This window comes from Mirounga angustirostris, unplaced genomic scaffold (genome assembly GCF_029215605.1).
Source record: "Mirounga angustirostris isolate CCGP_5_RB_7025 unplaced genomic scaffold, mMirAng1.0.hap1 SCAF_4, whole genome shotgun sequence".
Taxonomy (NCBI): Eukaryota; Metazoa; Chordata; class Mammalia; order Carnivora; family Phocidae; genus Mirounga; species Mirounga angustirostris.
The window spans coordinates 125,595,043-125,616,403 of NW_026991712.1; the positions used below are offsets into that span (position 1 = coordinate 125,595,043).

A 21,361-nucleotide genomic window follows, 5' to 3' on the forward strand; every position below is an offset into this window, starting at 1 on the left:
TGTAGTTTCCTGCATTTTTCAGTTGGGATTATAATTAAATGAATTTATATGAGTTCACCATGTTTAAAACAATAAAACCCAGATATTGTAAAAGTTTCAATTTTAAAATTTTAATGAGCTATAGCTTAAACTAATATTATCTTTGTGCTACATTTCTAAATCTTAATTCCTGAAAACATTTTCTCTTTCGGAAAAATAACACATTAAATTTTTAAAAATTAAAAAAAACAACCACAGGGGATTTTTAGGGCAATGAAATCATTCTGTAGGATACTACAATGGTGGACACACGTCAATCTTCATTTATCAAAGCTCACACAATGTACAACACTATGGCAAAACATTACAGACTTTAGTCAGTAAGAATGGGTCATGAATTGTGACAAATGTACCACACCAAAGCAATACTTAATAATAAGGATAACAAAGGGGTCAGTGGGAACATGAGAGGGTATAATGTGAACTCTGTGCTTGCCACTCCTTTCCCTGTAAACTTGAAACTACTCAAGAAAAAATAAAGTCTATTAAATAGAAGGAGGAAGAGAAAACTCAAACAACATGATCATCTTACCTTTGTATTGGTTGAACACCACCATCGAGATTAATCAAGTATTCTCTTTGTCATCAGCTACAAATTTAAATAGTTTTAGAAATTATGCCATTATTGACAAGGTCCGATACAACGAATCTTATCAAGCACAACCACTATTACTTGTATTACTCATCGGCTCCATTTAGCGTGTACACCTGTACCTTTGGTCCAGTTTGAGGCTTAAAATGACAGTGATAACAGGTCAAAAAGTGGGTGCAGATGTTCATCCAGATTATAAATCCAACACATCATACTCATCAATCGTAGAAAGAAGGCACATGATGTAAAGTAGGGCACTGGGGGAAGCTGTCAGCATTATAGGACAACTATGGGAATCCAGAAGTTTGATTTCAAAGGCATTTTTAAAACTTCTTAGTTTTTATAATATAGGGTAGAGAGTGATGGCTCAGTCATTAACACCTATGCAATTTTTCCTAAGCATTGAAGGAAAAAAAGGGAAATGTTTCAAAGGAGACTCAAGTGCTGGGTGTTACTTGGCATTCCCAAACCTGAGATTTTTGACTCGGGTTCCATTTAGAGCGGTCTGATGGCCTTAACCTAATGCCAAAGGCACAAGTGTCCAGACCGCAGAAGTTATAAATTTTTTAGTCAGAATTTGCTATGAAAACCCAAGTCTCCACAAGGGAAACCTGGAATGCAAAGAATGCTTCAAATAAAATATCAATCCATCAAGACACATCTGTGGTATATCCACTATGCGTCTAACACAGAAATAATTCTCACACTAAAAAGCATTTTAGAAGTATTGATCCACTGGTGTCATAGGTATGTTGATAATTCGTAAATAGAACATAGACCTCGGAAAATGTTTCACAAAAATAAAATTATGTTCCCAGTAGAAATATGTTCAAAATATGAACTAAACAGTTCATAAACAGTGAAGGAAACCAAAAATTCAGGAAGAGAAATTAGAGAAAAACATAAATTCAAAATACCCATGATGAGCATGAAATCTTGCGACCCCCCACAGTCTCATAGCAGTCAAACTATCAATCACTCCTATTTCTCAGTCAAAAGCCAGAACTAAGGGGACTGAGAACAAACAAAAACCAAAGCCAAGTGATTACCTCGGTTGTCCAGACCACCTGTCTCTCCCTGAGCTCCCTCTTCCATTGTTTGCTGGTTCTCTCTGGGGCGATGACCTTCATTTAAAATGTTTTTTAAATATTTTAAGGTACCTCTTTTCTCACCTTCTTCACATTCTCTTTCCAATCCCCAATTCATTTCAGTGCTACTCACACTCACTTTTTATTTTGAAAAGCTACTCTATTTCAAAGTTTAGGGGAAAAAAAGAAGTATCCTCCTAAGGGAATTCCCCTTGTCAAGTGGCATAAATTAAATTTCAAGAATGAACGCTGAAGTGATTCCAAGTACTGATAGAACTGTTCTCTGCTATTCAGATTCAAATAACTAGACTATGAGCACAGATCAAATCCCTGCTTGGTTTCACCTCAGGCCTCCTGAAACGACAACAGGCAAGCCTCAAAATGTTGACTTGCCACCCACAGACCCAACCCAGCCTCCCTGGGCTTGGGTTCCTAGGACCAACCCAGAACATCATGAAAAAAAATTTAAATGACCAATATAGTTGGTCATTTTTTTTCACATTTTAGAAACTAATCCTATTAAGTATATTAAAACTATGTTGCTCTGTTAAAAATTATTTTATCCTCTTCTGCAAGCAGTTTACAGTATAGTTAGAATTGTTTAGCAAGACATTTCTTTCAACTCAGGACTTGTGGGAAAATAACCATGTGTACCATAAATAGCTTAATCCTGAGCCAGACTTGCCACCCACAGACCACTGAGCCAGAGCTGGGTGCTGAAATAAGTTTTGAATAGGAGTAAACTCCAGCATTTAAAAGACTGATGCCCATCAAGACCAACAACTCTGGAAAAAGACAACAAACCTTGTATTAAACAGGGAAAAATGGAAGAAAGCAGAAATTGTCAAAATGTTAGGCTCTTACCAGAAATGGACTCCAGCAAATGCAGGAGACACACATTATAGCCAGGAGCTGGATGACCATTTCAAAATGATGAGACCTGCCTTGTCTGTGCTGCTGACTTTTAAATTTAACTCTTAAAAGTGTAATTCCTGTGATGGCATTGCACAAGAACGAAACGCCAAGGGCTAAGAGCCCCAGAAAAGAAAAGAGAAGAAGATAAAACCTATCTTCCCAGTCTTTGATGTGCTCTGTTTTGTAGAAACACCAGGTCCTCGATGCTTGAATTTTATAGTTTCGATGCCCAAGGATGGGTAGCAAAGCTATGAAAACAGCAAACAAGCACACTCCACTCAACATCATTTTCACATGTTTGGATGTAATTTTCGTAGAATGAAATATTGGCTTGGTGACTCCAATACATCGCTCAATGGCCATCACACTGCCTAGAAAAAGTGGGCACAGACCAGAGAATACCATGCAGATACCAAAAATACTGCAAAGGATGTTCGACTGGTCAAAGCGGATCCAGTCTTTATCAGAAGCATATACAAAGACCGCTATAGCTCCATTGATGAGGTGGCCAAAGAAGTCTGTGATGACCAGGGCACTGGCCAAAAGCAGAAACGATGCCTTGGACTTCTGTCTAAATCTCTGATAGGCCTTCATGAGAATAGCAATGGCAAGGCTGTTTGATAAGATCCCCACTGTCATGAAGATGATTGAAAAAAATACCGAAAACCGGTTTTCCGTCTGGCAAGTTGTATTTGAAAGGAGACCAGCTGCAGGAGACACTGGCTGTTTGGAATTGTTCATAGACATTGTTGTGGAGATAAAAAAAAAAAAAGCTGGCCACTCAAGTCATCTCCCTCTCAGCACAGTGCAGGCTTGCAGTCCGGACATCTGTAGCATAAAGACAGAGGAATGGTGAGCACTGGATAACTGCTCATCTGACATTTAAGACTGACCGGCCCAGCACCCCGCGGTGGGACTCGGATGTATCTGGCCTATCATAAGCAAGGCTGCATCATACCACAGCAGCACATATCTGCCCCCCCCTTCCACATTGCATCTTCAAGGTAATCAAGCTGCCAAGATTGAGACTCCGTTCGGTGCACTCTGTGGCCCCTCTGCAAATGGGTACCTCCTAAATCTCCTCCTGACCTTCATAGGCACCCTAAAACTTGTGAAGTTTACAACATCACCAACAAGATTAGATTTAAACCCAACAAAGTTTTTAAAAGCATGCTCGTCTATTTAAATAACGAGGTGACATTTAAAGTTTCTGCTTTTTTCTTGGATGGGCTTTGTCCCCAAACTGCAGATTATTCTTTAAGTGTTTGTCAGGCAGACAAAACAGTCTTCTTCAAACTTTGGCAGGGGACAGAGTGGACCTGCAAACTCACTGATGTTAAATGGGGCTTCTCTCAATACGTTCTAAAATTGTTAGCTTTAGATCAAATTACAGCAAACCACACACATGTGGGACCCATGGAAGGTCGAGTGGTGAATCTCTAAGAAGCTCTTCTGGTCCAGCTAGCACCTGTGCAGAAATCCTGGCTCGCAACAGGAAAGGAGGCAGTTCGTCGTGCTCCCCGTGAGAACGTCTGCCTACATGCTGTTGATCAAGTTACAAGCTTCAGGGTAGCAACGTCTCATACTAAGTATTCATTTGTATTCATTTATCGTTCTTTCCGTAGTGTGTTGAGGCCTGAGTCATAGACCCTCCATACCCATGACCACAACCATACGCCTCGAGCTAATTCGATTGAGGTTTCCCCCGAGCAGCTTTCCGGGAGGCTGGGAATTACCGAGCCAGCCTTCCTGGGCCGGACGGGAGTGGAGCCGCCCGGGCTGCCCGAGGACTGCCGCCTGCTCCGGGTCTTATAGCTCAACTTTCGCCGTGACTACCCCAGCGCCCCTAAGCCTCTGCTTGCAACATCCTTCCCAAACCTAACTTGCTGAAACTTTCTGCTATTGCTCAAACGCCACAGGGCCGGTTTCCCTCCCTCCCTGGGGGGCGCCAAAGGCCTGCGCTGGCCCGGGTGCGGGACTCCAAGGGTCGCCGGCCAGGAACCACCGGACGGGAAGGAGATCTCTCCGTTGCTCCTATTCCCTCCCCTGAGACCCTTTGCACCCGCAGTTCAGAATCAGTTCGGGTCAGCCGGAATACCCCTCTCTCTGAAGGTCTCCCCAGCTCAGGGCATCTGGTCCAAACTTGTTGCCAAGCTCAGACTAAGGTGCCCTCCAGTACCGCCGGGTGAGGGTTCCACCTCGGTGGGGTGGAGCATCCGGAGGTCGACCCGTGGGAATGCAGCCGCTGGAGGGGTGGTTACCTTGGCATCCCGGGCCGCCGGTAGGGCTCTCGGCGGAGAAGGGCGCCCCGCTCCGAGTGCCATGGCGCGCCGGGCTCCGCTCCGCCGCCAAGGAGGGCTCCCCCCGCGCAGCCCCGCGCTCCCGCTCCGGCTCCGGCTCCGGCTCCGGCTCCGGCTCCGGCTCCGGCTCCGGCTCCGCTCGGCCGCGTCGCGCGTCCCTCCGCGCGCTCCCCCAGCGCGGAACCTGCGGGCGCACAGGGCTCCTCCGGTCGCTCAGCACCCAGCGGCGCTCGCAGCCTGGGCGGGATGGAGAGCGCGGGTGACCTCCGCCGCCCCCACCCCTCCTCTCCTCTCTCCTCTCCGCCCCCTGTGCCAGGAGCCGGGAGCCCGACCCGGAGAGACCAGGGCTCCGCGCTCAGATGCTACGGCATATGCACCAGCATCAGAGCCCCAGCCCCACCACTTAAGGAAAAGTTTTGTTTCAAACTCCTGTTCAATCTAAAGGCGCCATCTCTAAAGCTGCAAAATAGGAATCGGGAGAGTCGAGGAAAGCCAGCTGTCGTGGCAGCGTGTTGGACTGTCACATTGTAGTTTGCTGAGTGAATCCATCCCAAATCCAGCTCGAAAAAGATCAAGAAATCAGGCAGAAAGAAAGAGACGGTGTATTTGAGGAAAGGGCTTAGTGGCCGATATCCCCAGGGAGTTAAAAACAAGTATTTAAGCCACGTGTTGTAAAGGAAAACAGTCACTGCCTTGGGGTTCACTGTCGGAGGACTGGACTATGTTTCTAACTTTCTAAGGAATGTGAGAAGGGAAAGGGATGAGAAGTATTCTTGAAGGACACCTGCAGATAAGGTATTAGTAACATTTTAATGATTTTTTTAAAGCCCAATGTTGACAGTATTTCTAATGGTATGTTTACCCAGAGAGTTGTGAATCTAAATTTTGTGGAGATCATTTTATTATCAAGTGAAGAAATACCCACTACTTCACTAGGAATTATGATTTGGGTCATTTTAATACTGGAACTGCTTTTTGCCAATATTGTTCTGATCCATACCTACTGTGTCTCATTTTTCCAGCTAAATACTTACAGGAATCTATTAGTGACCTCTGTTCTTTTTATTTTAGTAAAATGTTCCACCACCTATGTGAAAAATTAGTGCCACATGGAAATAAACCCTCTTTACTCTGTTCTAAAGTCAGAAGGGGCCTCTAAATTCCTGGAAATTGAAAAGGATCATAAAATGCTAAAGTGAGATAAAATAAATTAGCCATTAACTATAGAAAAGAACGATTGCACAGTTTTCCCCTGTGGTAGATATTGAGGGTTTTGTTAATAATATGATCATAACTTGTAAAATAAACTGTTACTCAGGTGGTCAGGGAATTGAACAATTTGACTAATCAAAGGTTAGTAAAGGAATATTATATCTAGATGGCCAGTATCCAAAGAACAACTCTGTGATAAACTACACAGAAAACGTGAATGCCATAAAGCACTAGTCTTTCCCTCAATGATTAAGAACACTTAATCACATTACACTGCGATTATGTCTCTCTCACTGAAATGAATTCCTGCAGAGGTCTTATTCATCTCTCCACCCTCACCTAGGACTGTGCCTGGACACTTAACCAAATGCTGTTTGAATTCATCAATGGTGCAATCAGTATTTCAGTATTATAGTTTGAGATCTTGAAAACTCTTCATCTCTCACTGGAGCACCTCACTAACATCAGCTGCTCTGTCTACTGGGGAAAAAAAAAGTAAAGAAAGAAATCTCATTAATATAATGTCAAATCATAACATGCATTATGTAATATATTTAAAACAATAGAAATTTGTTTTTCAAAATACTACATAAATCCTTTCTTTTTTCTTTTTTTTAGAGAGAGAGTGAGAGCACAAGCAGGGGAGGGGGCAGAGGGAGAGGAACAAGCAGAATCCCTGCTGAGCAGGGATCCCAATGCAGGGCTCGATCCCAGAATCCGAGATCATTACCTGAACTGAAGGCAGAGGCTTAACCAACTGAGCCACCCAGGTACCCCATAAATTCCATTTTTTAAAACAAATTATCTACTTTGCATGTATTCTTGGAGTTTCTTTTTTAGAATCCACTCCTTAATCCAGACGCATTTCACTTGAAGATCAATAAAAGATTCCAAAGCACTGACATCGCTTCTCCTCAAGATAGAATATGTTACTAGTAGCAGAGCAAGTACTAATTGGTATGGAAGATTAGACACCTATTGGTAAAAAAAAAAATTTATACACGTGTGTGTTGGGGGGGTTCTGGCCTTATGGGACCCAAATCTGATCCTCTATTCAGAGTTCCCAAAGGCGGCCTTTGGCTGCTTATATAAGGAAGAAGAGCTGGTGATTCTACAGATAAGAGAAATAAACAGATCAAAAAAAAAAATTAGTGGGGCCTGGGTGATGGCTCATAAACTCTTCTGAAATGTGGTAGTTGCTATTGGTACTTCTCCTGAGAAGTGGACACTCTCACAAAACTATTCATTGATAAAGTCATTCAACGAATTTTTTGAGCACCTACTTCGTGTCAGGCACTGTTTCTCAGTGGCAGCGATACAGCTGTGTGAACAAAGCTTACAAAGCCCCTCCTCTGGTGTGACTTCTGCGTTAAGGGAAGGCACTTACTTTGGGGGAACATGTGCTGGAGACCTTGCAGTGATTTTAGATGTTCAGGATTCCCTTTGTGTTCAATGGAGGCAAAGCTGACGTCAGCCAGTCTGCACAGAGCTAACATACCATGACAGGTGTGTGCTTGGCAATCACCTACACTCAGAATTAGATGCAGGACACTTTGCTCGTGCACACTGTAATTAAAGTCAGAGAAACAGGGACTCAGTGACACTGAGGTTGCAATAAAAATTCCATAAAAGTTAAAGGGAGTGTTGGAAGTTGAATTTTATGGTTTTAATAAAACTGTCTAGAAAAGCTTTTCTGGAATTTGCCATTGAGATTAATAGTAGAAACATGCCCTGATTTGGTAGTGATGAAAATAATAACATCTTTTGTCTTTTTATTTTTATTATATAACTATTTGATACATGAAAAGTAGCATATGTCACACATTTGAAAATCGTGAATTATAAAAAAATAAACACCCGTGCACCTACTACCTAATATAAGGACTGCATTAGTTTCCTAGGGCCGCTGTAACAAAGTACCACAAGGTGAGTGGCTTAAACAACAGAAATGTATCGTCTTTTACAGTCTGGAGGCTAGAAGTCCAAAATCAAGGTGTTGGCAGTTTTGGTTCCTTCTAAGGGCTGTAAGGGAGAATCTACTCCATGTCCCGTGCCTTGCTTCTGGGGATTTGCTGGTATTCTTTAGTGCTTCTTGGCTTGTGGATGCATCACTTCAATTTCTGCCTTCATCATCATATTCCATCATCCCTGTGTCTCTGATCTCATATGAGGTCTTTTAAGGACCCCAGTCATATTGAGTTAGGGGTCCACCCTACTCCAGTATGACATGGTCTTAACTAATTACATCTGCAACAACCCTATTTCCAAATAAAATCACAGTCTGAGATACTGGGGGTTAGGACATCAATATATCTTTTTCTGGGGGGGGGAGCAATTCAATCCATAACAAGAACTATGCTAGAACATTAATAATATTGCTACATCTATCTGCATATTTCTGCCTCCATTCCAATCCTCTGTATCCCTCTGTCAGAAATAAGAGAGATAACCACTATCCTGAATTGTGTGTTGTCATCATTCTCTTGAATTTCATTGTTTTATCACATAAATATGCAGATGAACCAACATATTATTTAAATTTCCTTATCTTATGATTTAACATTCCTTAACTTTTTTCATACAAGATTTATAAGATTTGTGCGTATCATTGTATGCAGTAGTCGTTCATTCTTTAACAAACTTCTATAATACCTCAGTGTTTGGCTCTCCAAATTTTTAAATTATTCTGTCAATAACCTCGGGGTTATTTCCAATGTTTTATTCTCAGGAAATATTCTGCTATGAGTATGGTCTCATGCCCTTCACCTTATATAGGAGTTTCTCTAGAATATGTACCTTGAATAAAATTACTGGGTCATAGGGTATGAGAATGTTCAACTCGACTTTACAAGATAATGCTGAAATCTTGTATCAATTCACACTCCTTAAATGGTGCATAAGAATTCCTCATCAGCCACATTCATGATAATGGCTTGGAATTGCCTAGCTTTTTAATTATTACCAGCAGATGATGGTAAAATGATATTACATTGTGGACCTAAATTACGTTTCCCTTTTCATTTAATTTATTCTGCTGTGAAATACCTGTTTGTCTCTTTTATTGGGTTGTTTGTCTTCTTCTCATTAATACTTTTGTGTTCTAGATACTAACCCCTATCAGTTAATGTTTTGAAAACATCTTTTTTTCTCCAAATCACATCTTGCCTTTTCATTTTCTTATGCTATCATTTTTTATGAGCTGATCAGTTTTTGCATATTTTTTATTTTGTATTTCATACTTTTAATTGAAGTATAGGTGACATATAATATTACAGTAGTTTTAGGCATACAATATAGAATTACCATACAATTCAGGAATTTTACCTCTGTGTATTTACCTAAAGAAAATAAAAACACTAATTCAAAGATATATGCACTCCTACATTTATTGCAGCATTATTTCCAATAGCTAAGATATGAAAGCAACCTAAATGTCCATCACTAGATGAATGGATAAAAAAGATGTGGTATATATACACAATGGAATATTACTCCACCATAAACAAAGAATAAAATCTGCCATTCACGACAACATGGATGGACCTAGAGGATATTATGCTAAGTGAAATAAGTCAGACAAAGAAAGACAAAAACATATGATTTTATTTATACATGGACTCTAAGAAATAAAACAAAAACCAGCAACAACAAAAAAGAGAAACAGACTGAAATACAGATAACAATCAAGTGGTTGCCAGAGGGGAGGGGCAAAATAGGTGAAGGGGATTAGGAGCTACAAAATTCCAGTTATAAAATAGATTAAGTCATGGGGATGAGAAGTACAGCATAGGGAATATCATCAATAATACTGTAATAATGTTATATAATGACAGATGGTAACTATACTTATCCTGGTGAGCATTTTGTAAACTATATAACTGTCAAATCTGTTTTTAATTTTCATGTTACCAAATTTAAATATTTTAAGTTTTATCTCTTGTGTTGTATTTTAGCATTTTTGTGTCAATTTTTTAAAAATTTTAATCCCAGTATAGTTAACATATGGTGTCATATTATTGTCAGGTGTACAATATAGTGATTCAATAATTCTATACATGATTCAGTGCTCAAGATGAGTTTACTCTTAATCCTCATCACCTCTTTCATCCATCCCCCCACTCACCTCCCCACTGATAACCTTCTGTTTGTTTATAGTTAAGAGTCTGATTTTTGGTTTGTCTCTTTTTTTGCCTTTGTTTTTTTCTTAAATTCCACATACAATTGAAATCATATAGTATTTTTCTTCCTCTGACTGATTTCTCTTAACACTATGCTCTCTAGCTCCATCTATGTTGTTACAAATGGCAAGATTTCATTCTTTTTTATGGCTGAATAATGTACCACCTCTTCTTTATCCATTCATCTATTGACGGACACTTGGGCAGCTTCCATTGTAAATAATGCTGCAGCAAACATAGGGGTACATATATCCTTTCAAATTAGTGTTTTCGTATTCTTTGGGAAAATACCCAGTACCATGATTACTGGATCACAGAGTATTTCTATTTTTTTTTTTTTTTTTTTTTTTTGAGAAATCTCCATCCTGTTTCCACAGGCTGCACTAGTTTGCATTCCGACCAAAAGCACAAGAGGGTTCCTTTTTCTCCATGTCCTCACCAACACTAATTCATTTATTAGTTCTAGTAGTTTTTTGGTGGAGTCTTTAGGGTTTTCTCTCTGTAGTCTCATGTCATCAGCAAACAGTGAAACTTTTACTTCTTCCTTACAAATTTGGATGCTATTTATTCCTTTTTCATGTCTGATTGCTACAGCTAGGATTTCCAGTACTATGCTGAATAACAGTAGTGAGAGTGGACACATTTGTCTTGTTCCTGACCTCAAGGGAAAAGCTCTCAGTTTTTCCCCATTGAGTATGATGCTAGCTGTGGTTTTTCATGTAAAGACCTTTATTATGTCAAGGTATGTTCCCTCTAAACCTACTTTGTTGAGGGTTTTTATCATGAATGGATATTGTACTTTGTCAAATGCTTTGTCTACATATATTGAAATGATCTTATGGTTTTTATCCTTTCTCTTATTGATATGATGTATCCCATTGATTGATTTGTGAATACTGAACCACCCATGCATCCTAGGAATAAATTCCACTTGATGGTGGTGAATGATTTTTTTAATGTATTGTTGGATTCAATTTGCCAGTATTTTGTTGAGGATTTTTGTATCTATGTTCATCAGAGATATTAGCCTGTAGTTTTCTCTTTTTTGTGGTGTCTTTATCTGGTTTTGGTATCAGGGTAATACAGGCCTCATAGAATGAATATGGAAGTTTTTATTCCTTTTTTATTTTTTGGAATAGTTTGAGAAGAATAGGTATTAACTCTTCTTTAAATGTTTGGTTGAATTCACCTGCGAAGCCATCTGGCCCCGGACTTTTGTTCGTTCGGAGTTTTTTTGATTACTGATTCAATTTCATTGCCGGTAATTGGTCTGTTCAAATTTTCTATTTCTTCCTAATGCAGTTTTGGGAGGTTATATGTTTCTAGGAATTTACCCATTTCTTCTAGGTCATCCAATTTGTTGGCATGTAATTTTTCCTAACATTCTCTTATAACCCTTTGTATTTCTGTGGTATCAGTTGTTATTTCTCCTCTTTCATTTATGATTTTGTTTGAGTCTTCTCTTCTTTTTTTTTCCTTGATGAGTCTGGCTAAAGATTTATCAATTTTGTTGGTCTTTTCAAAGAATCAGCTCCTGGTCTCATCAATCTGTTTTATTGTTTTTTTAGTTACTATTTCATTTATTTCTGCTCTAATCTTTATTATTTCCTTCCTTTTTTTTGGATTTGGGGGGGGGTTATGTTATTTTTCTAGCTCCTTTAGGTGTAAGGTTAAGTTGTTTATTTGAGGTTTTTCTTGCTTTTTGAGGTAGGCCTGTAATGCTATAAACTTCTTGGAACCACTTTTACTGCATCCAAAGATTTTGGACCATTCTGTTTTGATTTTCATTTGTATTTTTTTATTTCCTCTTGATTTCTTGGTTGACCTACTCATTGTTTTGTAGCATGTTATTTAACCTCCATTTATTTGTGCTCTTTCCAGATTTTTCCTTGTGGTTGATTTCTAGTTTTATAGTATTATAGTCAGAAAAGATGCATGGTATGATTTCAATCTTTTAAATTTGTTGAGATTTGTTTGTGGCCTAATATGTGATCTATTCTGGAAAACGTTCCATGTGCACTTCAAAAGAATGTGTATTCTGCTGTTTTAGGATGGAGTGTTCTGAATATATCTATTAAGTCCATGTGGTCCAATGTGTCATTCAAAGCCTCTGTTTCCTTATTGATTTTCTGTTTGAATGATCTACTCATTGATGTAACTGGGGGGTTAAAGTCCCCTACTATTATTCTACTATTCTCAATTACTTCTTTTATATTTATTATTAACTGTTTAAGTATGGGTGCATAAATATTTGCAATTGTTATATCTTCTTGTTAGATTGTCTCCTGTATGATTTTATGGTGTCCATCTTTGTTTTAAAGTCTATTTTTCCCAGCACAAGTATTGCTATCCCAGCTTTCTTTCCACATCCATTTGCATGATAAATGTTTCTCCATCCCATCACTTTCAATCTACATGTGTCTTTAGGTCTGAAGGGAGTCTCTTGTAGGCAGTATATAGATGGGCCTTGTTTTCTTATCCATTTCATCACCCTAAGGCTTTTGATTAGAGTATTTAGTCCATTTACATTCAAAGTAATTATTGATAGGTATGTACTTATTGGCATTTTCTTACTTGTTTTGTAGTTCTTCTCTGTTCCTTTCTTCTCTTTATCTCTTCTCTTATGATAAGCTGGCTTTCTTTAGTGATGTACTTGGATTCATTTATCTATTTTTTGCATATCTATTACTGGTTTTTGATTTGTGGTTACCATTAGGTTTGTATGTAACATCTTATGCATATAGCAGTCTATAAGAAGTAGATGATCACATAAGTCTGAACCCATTCTTTACTCCTCTCCTCCCACCCCCTTCCCCATGTTTTAAGCATATGATGTCATACTTTACAACCTTTTGTGAGACCCTTGACTGATTTTTATAGATATCTTTATTTTAACTACTTTTGTACTTCCTACTTTTCTTACTCTTACTATCATCTTTTTTTCCACTCAAAGAATTTCCTTTAACATTTCTTGTAGGCCTGACTTAGTGGTCATGAATTCCTTTAACTTTTGTTTGTCTGGGAAACTCTTTATCTGTCCTTTTATCCTGAATGATAGTCTTGCTGGACAGAGTATTCTTGACTGCAGATTCTTTTTCCTTCCAGCACTGAATATATCATGGTACTCCCTCTGGCCTGCAAAGTTTCTGCTGCAAAGTCTGCTGATAGCCTGATGGGGTTTCTTTTGTATGTAACTGTTTTCTTTTCTCTTACTGCTTTTAAAATTCTCTCTTTGTCATGATTTTGTGCCATTTTTATTACTATATATCTTGGTGTGGACCTCCTTGGGTTGATCTTGTTGGGGGCTCTCTGTGCCTCCTGGATCTGAATATTTGTTTCCTTCCCTAGATCGGGGAAGTTTTCAGCTATTATTTCTTCAAATAAATTTTCTGCCCTCTTTTCTCTCTCTTCTCCTTCTGGGGATTCCTATAATGTGAATGTTATTACACTTGATGATGTCTATTCTCATTTTGCATAATTTTTTTTTTTCTCTAACCTGCTCAGTGTGATTGCTATCCATTACTCTGTCCTCCAGGTCACTGATTTGTTCTTCTGCTTCCTCTACTCTGCTATTTACTCCATATATATTTCATCTGTATGTTTAATTTCATTTATTGTGTTCTTTATCTCTGATTGGTCCTTTTTCATCCCTTTGTTAAGGGTCTCACTGATGTCCTCCACTCTCTTTTCAAGTCCAGTGAGTATCTTTATGATCATTACTTTAAATTTTCTATCAGGCATATTATATATCTCTATTTTGCTTAGGTCTCTTGTTGTGATTTTATCCTGTTCTTTCATTTGGGACGTATTCCTCTGTGTCCTCATTTTGTATAACTCTCTGTGTTTCTGTGTGTTAGGAAAGTCAGCTATGACTCCTGCTCTTGAAAGTAATGACCTTATGAAAAAGATGTCCTGTAGTGCCCTGCAGTACAAAGTCCCCTGTTGACCAGAACATGGCACTTTAGAGGTATCTTCTGTGTGTGTTGCATGTGCCCTGCTGTTGTGGCTGAGCTAATTTTTCCTTCAAGTCCATTCATCTCAGTGGCTCTCTTTGCCTCTTGTGGGCAGTGTTTTGTCCTTGTGGTGTTAATGGACCAGTCTGGGCTGCCTTGGGCTTAAGTTGAGTCAGACCAGGTATTTGCTAGAGACGTAGTCACACCAAACAGCAGAGTGCTTTCCCTGTGTTGTCCCCTAAGAAGTATTCATTGGTGGATGGGACCTGCCATCAGACCAGCTGTCTTCCCCCAGTCCACTGCTGGGGCCTCAGTCTGACTGGTGTGTGTGGTTATCCTTTCTTCTCCCTGGGGCAGGAGTCACTTTGGAGTGGCACTGACCTCTGTCAGGGCTGCTTGCACACTACCAGGCTTGTGGCCCTGGTTTGGATGGGCTCCAGCCGAGAGCATGTTAAAGGGGGTGGATCCAAAAGATGCATGGGGACAGGGCACACAGTTTTAGAAAGGTTTGCATGCCAGTTCTCTGTAAGAGGGGACCTGCCACTGCCACTGCCAAGACTGAGATCAGCCAGGTTGGAAGAAGCAGATCCATAAAGTGAACATGTCAGAAGATGTGTTAGAAAGGTCTGCACTGGTCTTCTGAGAGAAGGGATCCACAGCACTGGGACCAAGGCAGGCCTGGCTGGAGGGGACAGAGCCGTTGAAGCACAGCAGGGGGTGGGGGGCATGGTGTCAGCAAGTTAGGTAGGGAATGTCAGTGCCACAGTGGTTCCCTTATGTGGCTATAGGTTTATGCTGGGCAAGGGGAGGGAAATGTTACCTGCCAGCTCCTTTGATCCTGAAGGAGCCTTCCAATGATCTCTGTCCTTCTAGGACATGCTCTGAGATTAGTAAATAACTCTGCTTCCCATATGCTCTAGGCATTTTTCAAACTGCTGCTTCTATGTTTTATCTCCAGGGACTATTGTACTGTCTCTTTAAGGGCAGGGCCTCAGTTCTCTCTTGCCATCCCCCCTCTTCCAAAGCCAAGTCCACTGACTTTTAAAATTCCAGGTTTTAAGTCCTGCTGGTTGTAAGAGTTCATGAAATTCAGCCCCTCTGGTTTTCAATACCAAATGTTACAGGGATTCATCTGCCCTATGCAAGCTTCCCAGTATGATAGTCTCTTTCTCTCCCCTCTCTGTGCCCACAAGTCCCTTCCCACCTCACCTTCCCCTTCCTACCATCTCTGATGTGGCCTTTTCTCCACATTTAGTTGTAAGGTTTGTTCTGCCAGTCTTCATGTTGTTTTCTGGGTTATTTACAGTGATATGGGTGTTATCTAGTTGTATCCATGGGACAAGGTGAGCTTAGGGTCCTCCAATTCTGCCATCTTCCCAGCAATTCACCCCTTGTATCACATTTTAAAAGCTTTTCCAGATTATAAAGATACTCTACTATATATTTTCTAAACATTTTAACATTCTTGCCTTTCATATTTAAGTCTTCGATCTTTCAGATAATGATTTTTGAGTATTATGTGACGTAGGAATCCAGGGGGTTTCTCCATATAGATACCTGGTTTTCATGATGTTATTACTAAATAATCCCTCTATTATGGATTGAATTGTGAAGTCCTAAACCCCAGTACTTCAGAATGTGACCTTCTTTGGAGATAAGGTCAGAGGTAGTAAAGTTAAAATGAGGATATTGGGGTGGGCCCTAATCCAATATGACTGATGTCCTAATAAAAAAAGGAAATTTGGAGATAGACACACATACAGGGAGAACACAAGGTGAACATGAAGGTGGTCAACTACAAGCCAAGGAAAGAGAACAGAATCTTTCCTCACAACCCTCAGAAAGAACCAACCTTGCTAACACCTTGATTTTAGACTTCTAGCCTCCAGAACTGTAAGACAATAAATTTTTGTATTTAATCCACCCAGTTTGTGGTATTTTGTTGTGGCAACCTGGGCAAACTTGTATGCCCCCCTTCATCACTATTCTGGAATTTATATCTGTCATATATCAAGTTTCCATATATTCATGGGAAAACTATTATTTGTTGACTGCCTACCATATAGTAAAAACTAGTGTAGATACTTTAATTATGTTATAATACTTAATCTTCTAAGCAAATGTAGGAAGTCCAAGTAGCCATCATTTCTCATCTGCATTATGGCAGCAACCTCCTCCTAATTGTCTCCAGGCTTGTTTGACTCTAATCCATTACCCTGTGCAGTCAGATTCATCTGTTGAGTAGGGGTTCCAAGACCAGACTGGCCAAGTTCATGTTCAAGGCCCTCTGTTTATAACTAGCTCCATAACCTTAGGAAATTACCTAATTCTTTTATGCCTTGATTTTCTCATCTTAACAATGTAAAAAATAACAATACCTACCTCATGGACTTATTATAAGAATTAAATTAAGTTAAATTAGGTAAGTGCTTTGAAGAGTAGCTGGTGCTCCATATGTGGTAGGTATTACCATACATTTATAAACTGCAAATATGGTTATGTTGGGCCCCAACTTACAACCTTGAAATGGCTTTCCATTTATCATCATTTCCCCTCAAGCAGGTTCTCTGGGGCCTCAGTTCGTAAGAGGTTAATTTCTTAAAAACATTAATTAGGTTTGGGAAAGCTATTAAACAAATGTGAAATGGAATTGTTTATTGAAGAACATTAACAGATACTAATGTGCATTGTGAATCTTCTGGAAGGGACAATGCTCAGCAGTTCCTCTGGACTCTGGTCCCAGTGGGAAGTACTGTTTGGGAAGTGCTATTGTCACTCTTAAGATCTCTGAATGCTTTAACATGGTTTTCAAGGCCCTTCCTAATCTATTCAGCTACTTCTCCCCAATGCTTAACTCTCATTCTTCAGCCCTAGAACTCAATGCCTCAGCACCACTGACATTCTCAGGTCCCGAACCCTGTCTCTTGGCCTTCGTTCCCCCCTATATTTAAGAATCTTCCTTCAACCCCTCATGCGTTGCCTGTCTCCTATTCAGGCTTCAGGGTTCAGCATAAAAAAATAACTTGCCTGATTAGAATGGCAAGCGCATGTGACAAAACCAAGGCTATCTGACCACAAAACCCATACTCTTACCAACTCTTCATATTGCCTCTAGGTTTAATAAAACATAAAGTGCTGTCCTTTATGTACAAGGTTTGTTTCCACTAATCCTACCACCCGAAGGACAGATGCCTGTATTGCTTTTCTTTCAGTGCAAAAAGTTTTTCAATAATCCATCTACATTCTTTCACAATATCCAAGACCCAACGGTGGCACATTTTTAGCACTAATGTTTGTGTTAACTCTTTATGTTAACAAGAGTTCTTCATATGTCAGAATAGAAAGTCTGTGAGGTAAAAAGGAGGGAATGATTGGAAGGAGGCAAAATAAAACAATAATATTTTATTTCCCACCCAGCACTGACAGGCTCTTCTCATGTACACATTAACACCAGCAGGTAGTTATTTTTACCTTTATTATTCAGAGAAGAGATGGAGAAACCAAAGCCCAGAGAGCATAAATTATTTGCCCAAGATCACACAGCTATGCTGAAAGTGAGATACAATCCAAACCCTGAAGTGCCCAATTCCCTCTGCTTCATTCAGGGAGAGGGGGCAGTGCAGACCCTCTTAAACTTCCTGTCTGTTCCCACACGTCCCTTCAGCCTGGACTCTCCTCCCGGCTCCTCCCCTCAGAGCCCTGGGTGCTTATCACTATTTGCTATTTATTCTAAGAATTAGGTGGATCTTAAAGTGAGCAAGGCATTTGTGCTAAGGACATTTAAGGTAGCTCCAGTTTCTGCCCTCAAGAAACTTAAAATCTAGAGTGGCATGCTAGTTCTTGTTAACACCTCTTCTCTTTTTCTTTTTCTTTTTTTTTTTTTAACTTTTCTTTCCATTTCACCTTCATCATTTTCCAGGCTCCTATTTGCTCTTTGGAACTTTTCCTCCTGACTTATCTGACTTCAATATTTGATATAGGTATCTAGGATCCAACTAAGAAACAAATTTAATCTACCTAGTAAACTTTTTTTTTTAATGCCCCTGAGTACGTGGCTACTGGGTGGTGCAGTCAGTAAAGCATCCAACTCTTGGTTTCGGCTCAGGTCATGATCTGAGTATTGAGATCAAGCCCCTGCCAGGCTCTGTGCTCAGTGCAGTCTGCTTGGGACTGTCTCTCCCCCCTCTCTCTCAAATAAATAAATCTTTAAAAAAAAAAAAAAATGGACCTGAGCAGGGGAGACACAAGACATATAGTGTATGACAAGAGTAAAGGTAACAAGCAAGAGTTTGTTGCATGGAAGGGAGTGGACCAGATGCAGCATCATGGAAACGCCTGAAGGCAATGGGGACCCCAGCACAAAGCACCAAAAAGGAGCACGGTGTTGTTCACGTTTTTTGTTCATGCTTGTATATGAAAAGATATAGAATTTACATCTATTGAGAACTGACTATGTCTCAAGTACCATGCTAAATGCTTTACTTGTAGATTCAACTAATTTTCACAAGAACTCTATGCGATCTTCATTTTGCACATGAGGCAACAGAGGCACAGAAAAATTAAGGGGTGAAATCATGTAACGGTAGAGGAGAAACTCAGTGTCAGATCTGTTCAGTGCCTCCCTTGACCTTAATCGATGGCCATACTGCCTCACTGAAAATGATAAACAGCAGCCATAACCCCCCTGCACACTGCAGTTGGACACACAGGGTTGTCCACGTATTGGCAGTTGTCATGAAACTTCCTTTTGTGGTCAAGTGGTTATCAGGGTCATCTTGATTTCTTGACTGCATTCAATACTTGCCCACCACTTTTACATGAAACCTCACTTTAATGAAGCTTCAAAACACCAGTATCCAAATCCAAAGCTACAACTACCATGAAGGATGATGAGACCATCCTTGGAAAAATAAAGAAAATCATACCTTAAAAAATTGAAAACTCATCTCTTGAACTGCAATTTAAGTAAAGAGAGCTTGAAGGGGAGAATATTGATAGCTTGCTATTCCTCTAAGTCAGCACAAAGAGGGAACCGCTTTCCATAAAAGATGGAGCCATCATAGCTGTGGAAACAGTATCAAAAAGCCGAACTCCAGAGTAGGGACTAGCTTCTTGGGTATGTAGCCAGTGCCACCTTGAAATTCTGAATCATTTTTGTTTGAATTTGTGTTTTTAAGTGAAGTTCAATGGTACAAAGGAGCATGCACAAGGGGCTTAGAACCTCTGGCTCCTGCACAATCACATCTTCCTGGGATGGGCCTCCCTAGAACCAGTCCACCATGACCTAGTCCCCTGTCCCACACCCCAGCCAGCCTCCCCCACTCTATCACTATCTGTAACTGCTGTCACTCTTCACCTACAAAGGGGCCTTGCCATGAGCTTCGGTAGGGTTGGGGTCAGGCACACACCCTGTGGCATCTTAGGCCTAGCTGCTGCCATTCCCATTCCAGGTGAGATCTGTCTTGGCCAGGATAGGGGCAAGCCTCTGTACCTCATCCAGGCACTGAACCATATCCTGGCACAGAGGTTTAAGATCTTTAGGGGCTGTCCATCTACCAGGGGTTGGGGTCGTAGGCCTATGGAAATAAGGGACCCCTGGCTTGACTCCCATGGCCTCAGCCCCCTGCTGGGATGCTGCTTATAGGTTTTTTGGCTGATGGGAAGAGGAACTCAGTAGTAGCCATGAGGCCCAAGCAAATGCACACACACCCCAAATCATGGAGCAGGACCCTTGAGTGCCTGTGATGGTCTGTCCAGCCCCATGAGTATCCTTGTGCCCTGAGCGCCCCCACAGTTAGCTCCATGCCTGAGGAATCTTCTCTTCTTCCTTCCTACCTTCTTCATTCTGTCTTAAGTTTATCTCTGATCAGCTAGAGGCACCTTCCAAGGACAAGCCACAAAATACAAATTGTGTAATTTTGGTGACTCCACACAAAAGAAATGTTCTGATATTTGTTTTTGAGTTGGCATTGCACAATATAGAGATGAACAATAAAATTCATGCTAATAATTTAACATTTTGAGTTTTATTTACTTAGAACATCAATTAGCAAATAAACACCACCATGAGAAGTTGAGAGAGACACAAAAGAAATGAAAAAGCTTTATATTCTCGTACTTTTTCCCTGTTTTTGGCATTTCTTTCTCAGCTTCCACACTGAACACTGGATCTTAATCGTCTATACAGCCCCTGTCATAGTGCCTAATGCAAAGAGTAAATATTTGGTAAGTGAGTGAATAAATTCCTATAACAATTTCTCCCTTATGGAACTAAGATCTTTCTACCTGCTAAACTGACAAAAGAGGCTGGGTTCTCTGTATTCTTGTATCTTCCATAAAACTTAGCACAATTCCTTTGGTGGTGTCCATTGAAGTGTATTGAATAATTATATATACATTTGTGTTTTTCCCTTGTCTCTAGACAATATGAAGAGGACAAAAATTATAGGCTGAGTAAATTAAAAAATACTCTCGAATTATCCAACACACAAGGCAGAAAAAGAAATGAAGAGGAAAAGTCATTCTCAGCTGAATCATGCAACTAATTACCCATATTTTCCCCAGTATGTTCCATGTCCGGGCAGAGCTGAAGATTCACGTCTCGTTTTCTAAGAGCCCATTATAACGTACTCTCACATGGTTGACATTGTTTCATCTATTGTAAAATTTTTAAATATCAAATTGAAATCCCTGCATGGTCATGAATTTCTTTTTTAAAGTTCAAAAAAGTGCTGGCTTTCAGAGTTTGACTTGTCTGACTGTAAGAGGAGCTCACTCGTGAGTGTCAGTCAGAGCCAGTCCTCACTAAGCAGAAGGAACAAAACTGCTGTCAGAACACTGTGTCCTTGACAAATAGAAACTTTGCTGTTTTCACACATGTTGGAAGTTTGTTCTTTCACATAATTGAGTCTTTATCCTTAATAGGATAATCATTGGACAGAAATGTCTCCCTTTCCAGAGCACCTCTTCTGCACACTGAACACTTCTGCATGTCTCTGCCAGAGCTGGCAGTTTAAACACAACTGAATGAGGGTAAAACTTTGTCTCAAAATACATACAGTCTCCTGGCATCTCTATTCCTTCA

At 40.1% G+C, this 21,361-nt stretch overlaps 1 protein-coding gene and 1 long non-coding RNA gene across 2 annotated transcripts in view; one reads left to right on the forward strand and one right to left on the reverse strand.

Moving 5' to 3' along the window:
- Positions 1–5,206, reverse strand: part of PTGFR (prostaglandin F receptor) — a 45,140-nt gene extending 39,934 nt beyond the window's left edge. Inside the window, exons 1-2 of the mRNA XM_045897335.3 lie at positions 4,896–5,206; positions 2,584–3,462 (exon numbers count right to left, since the gene is read on the reverse strand). Of these exons, the coding sequence (XP_045753291.1) occupies positions 2,584–3,381 (798 nt within the window). The 5' untranslated portion in view covers positions 3,382–3,462; positions 4,896–5,206. The remainder of the gene's footprint in view (positions 1–2,583; positions 3,463–4,895) is intronic.
- Positions 5,207–5,230: 24 nt separating this feature from the next.
- Positions 5,231–20,831, forward strand: LOC123859464 (uncharacterized). The gene is made up of 4 exons (XR_006794494.3): positions 5,231–5,729; positions 6,765–6,916; positions 20,427–20,502; positions 20,699–20,831. It is a non-coding gene; the product is annotated as an uncharacterized LOC123859464 (long non-coding RNA).
- The last annotated feature ends 530 nt before the right edge of the window (positions 20,832–21,361 follow it).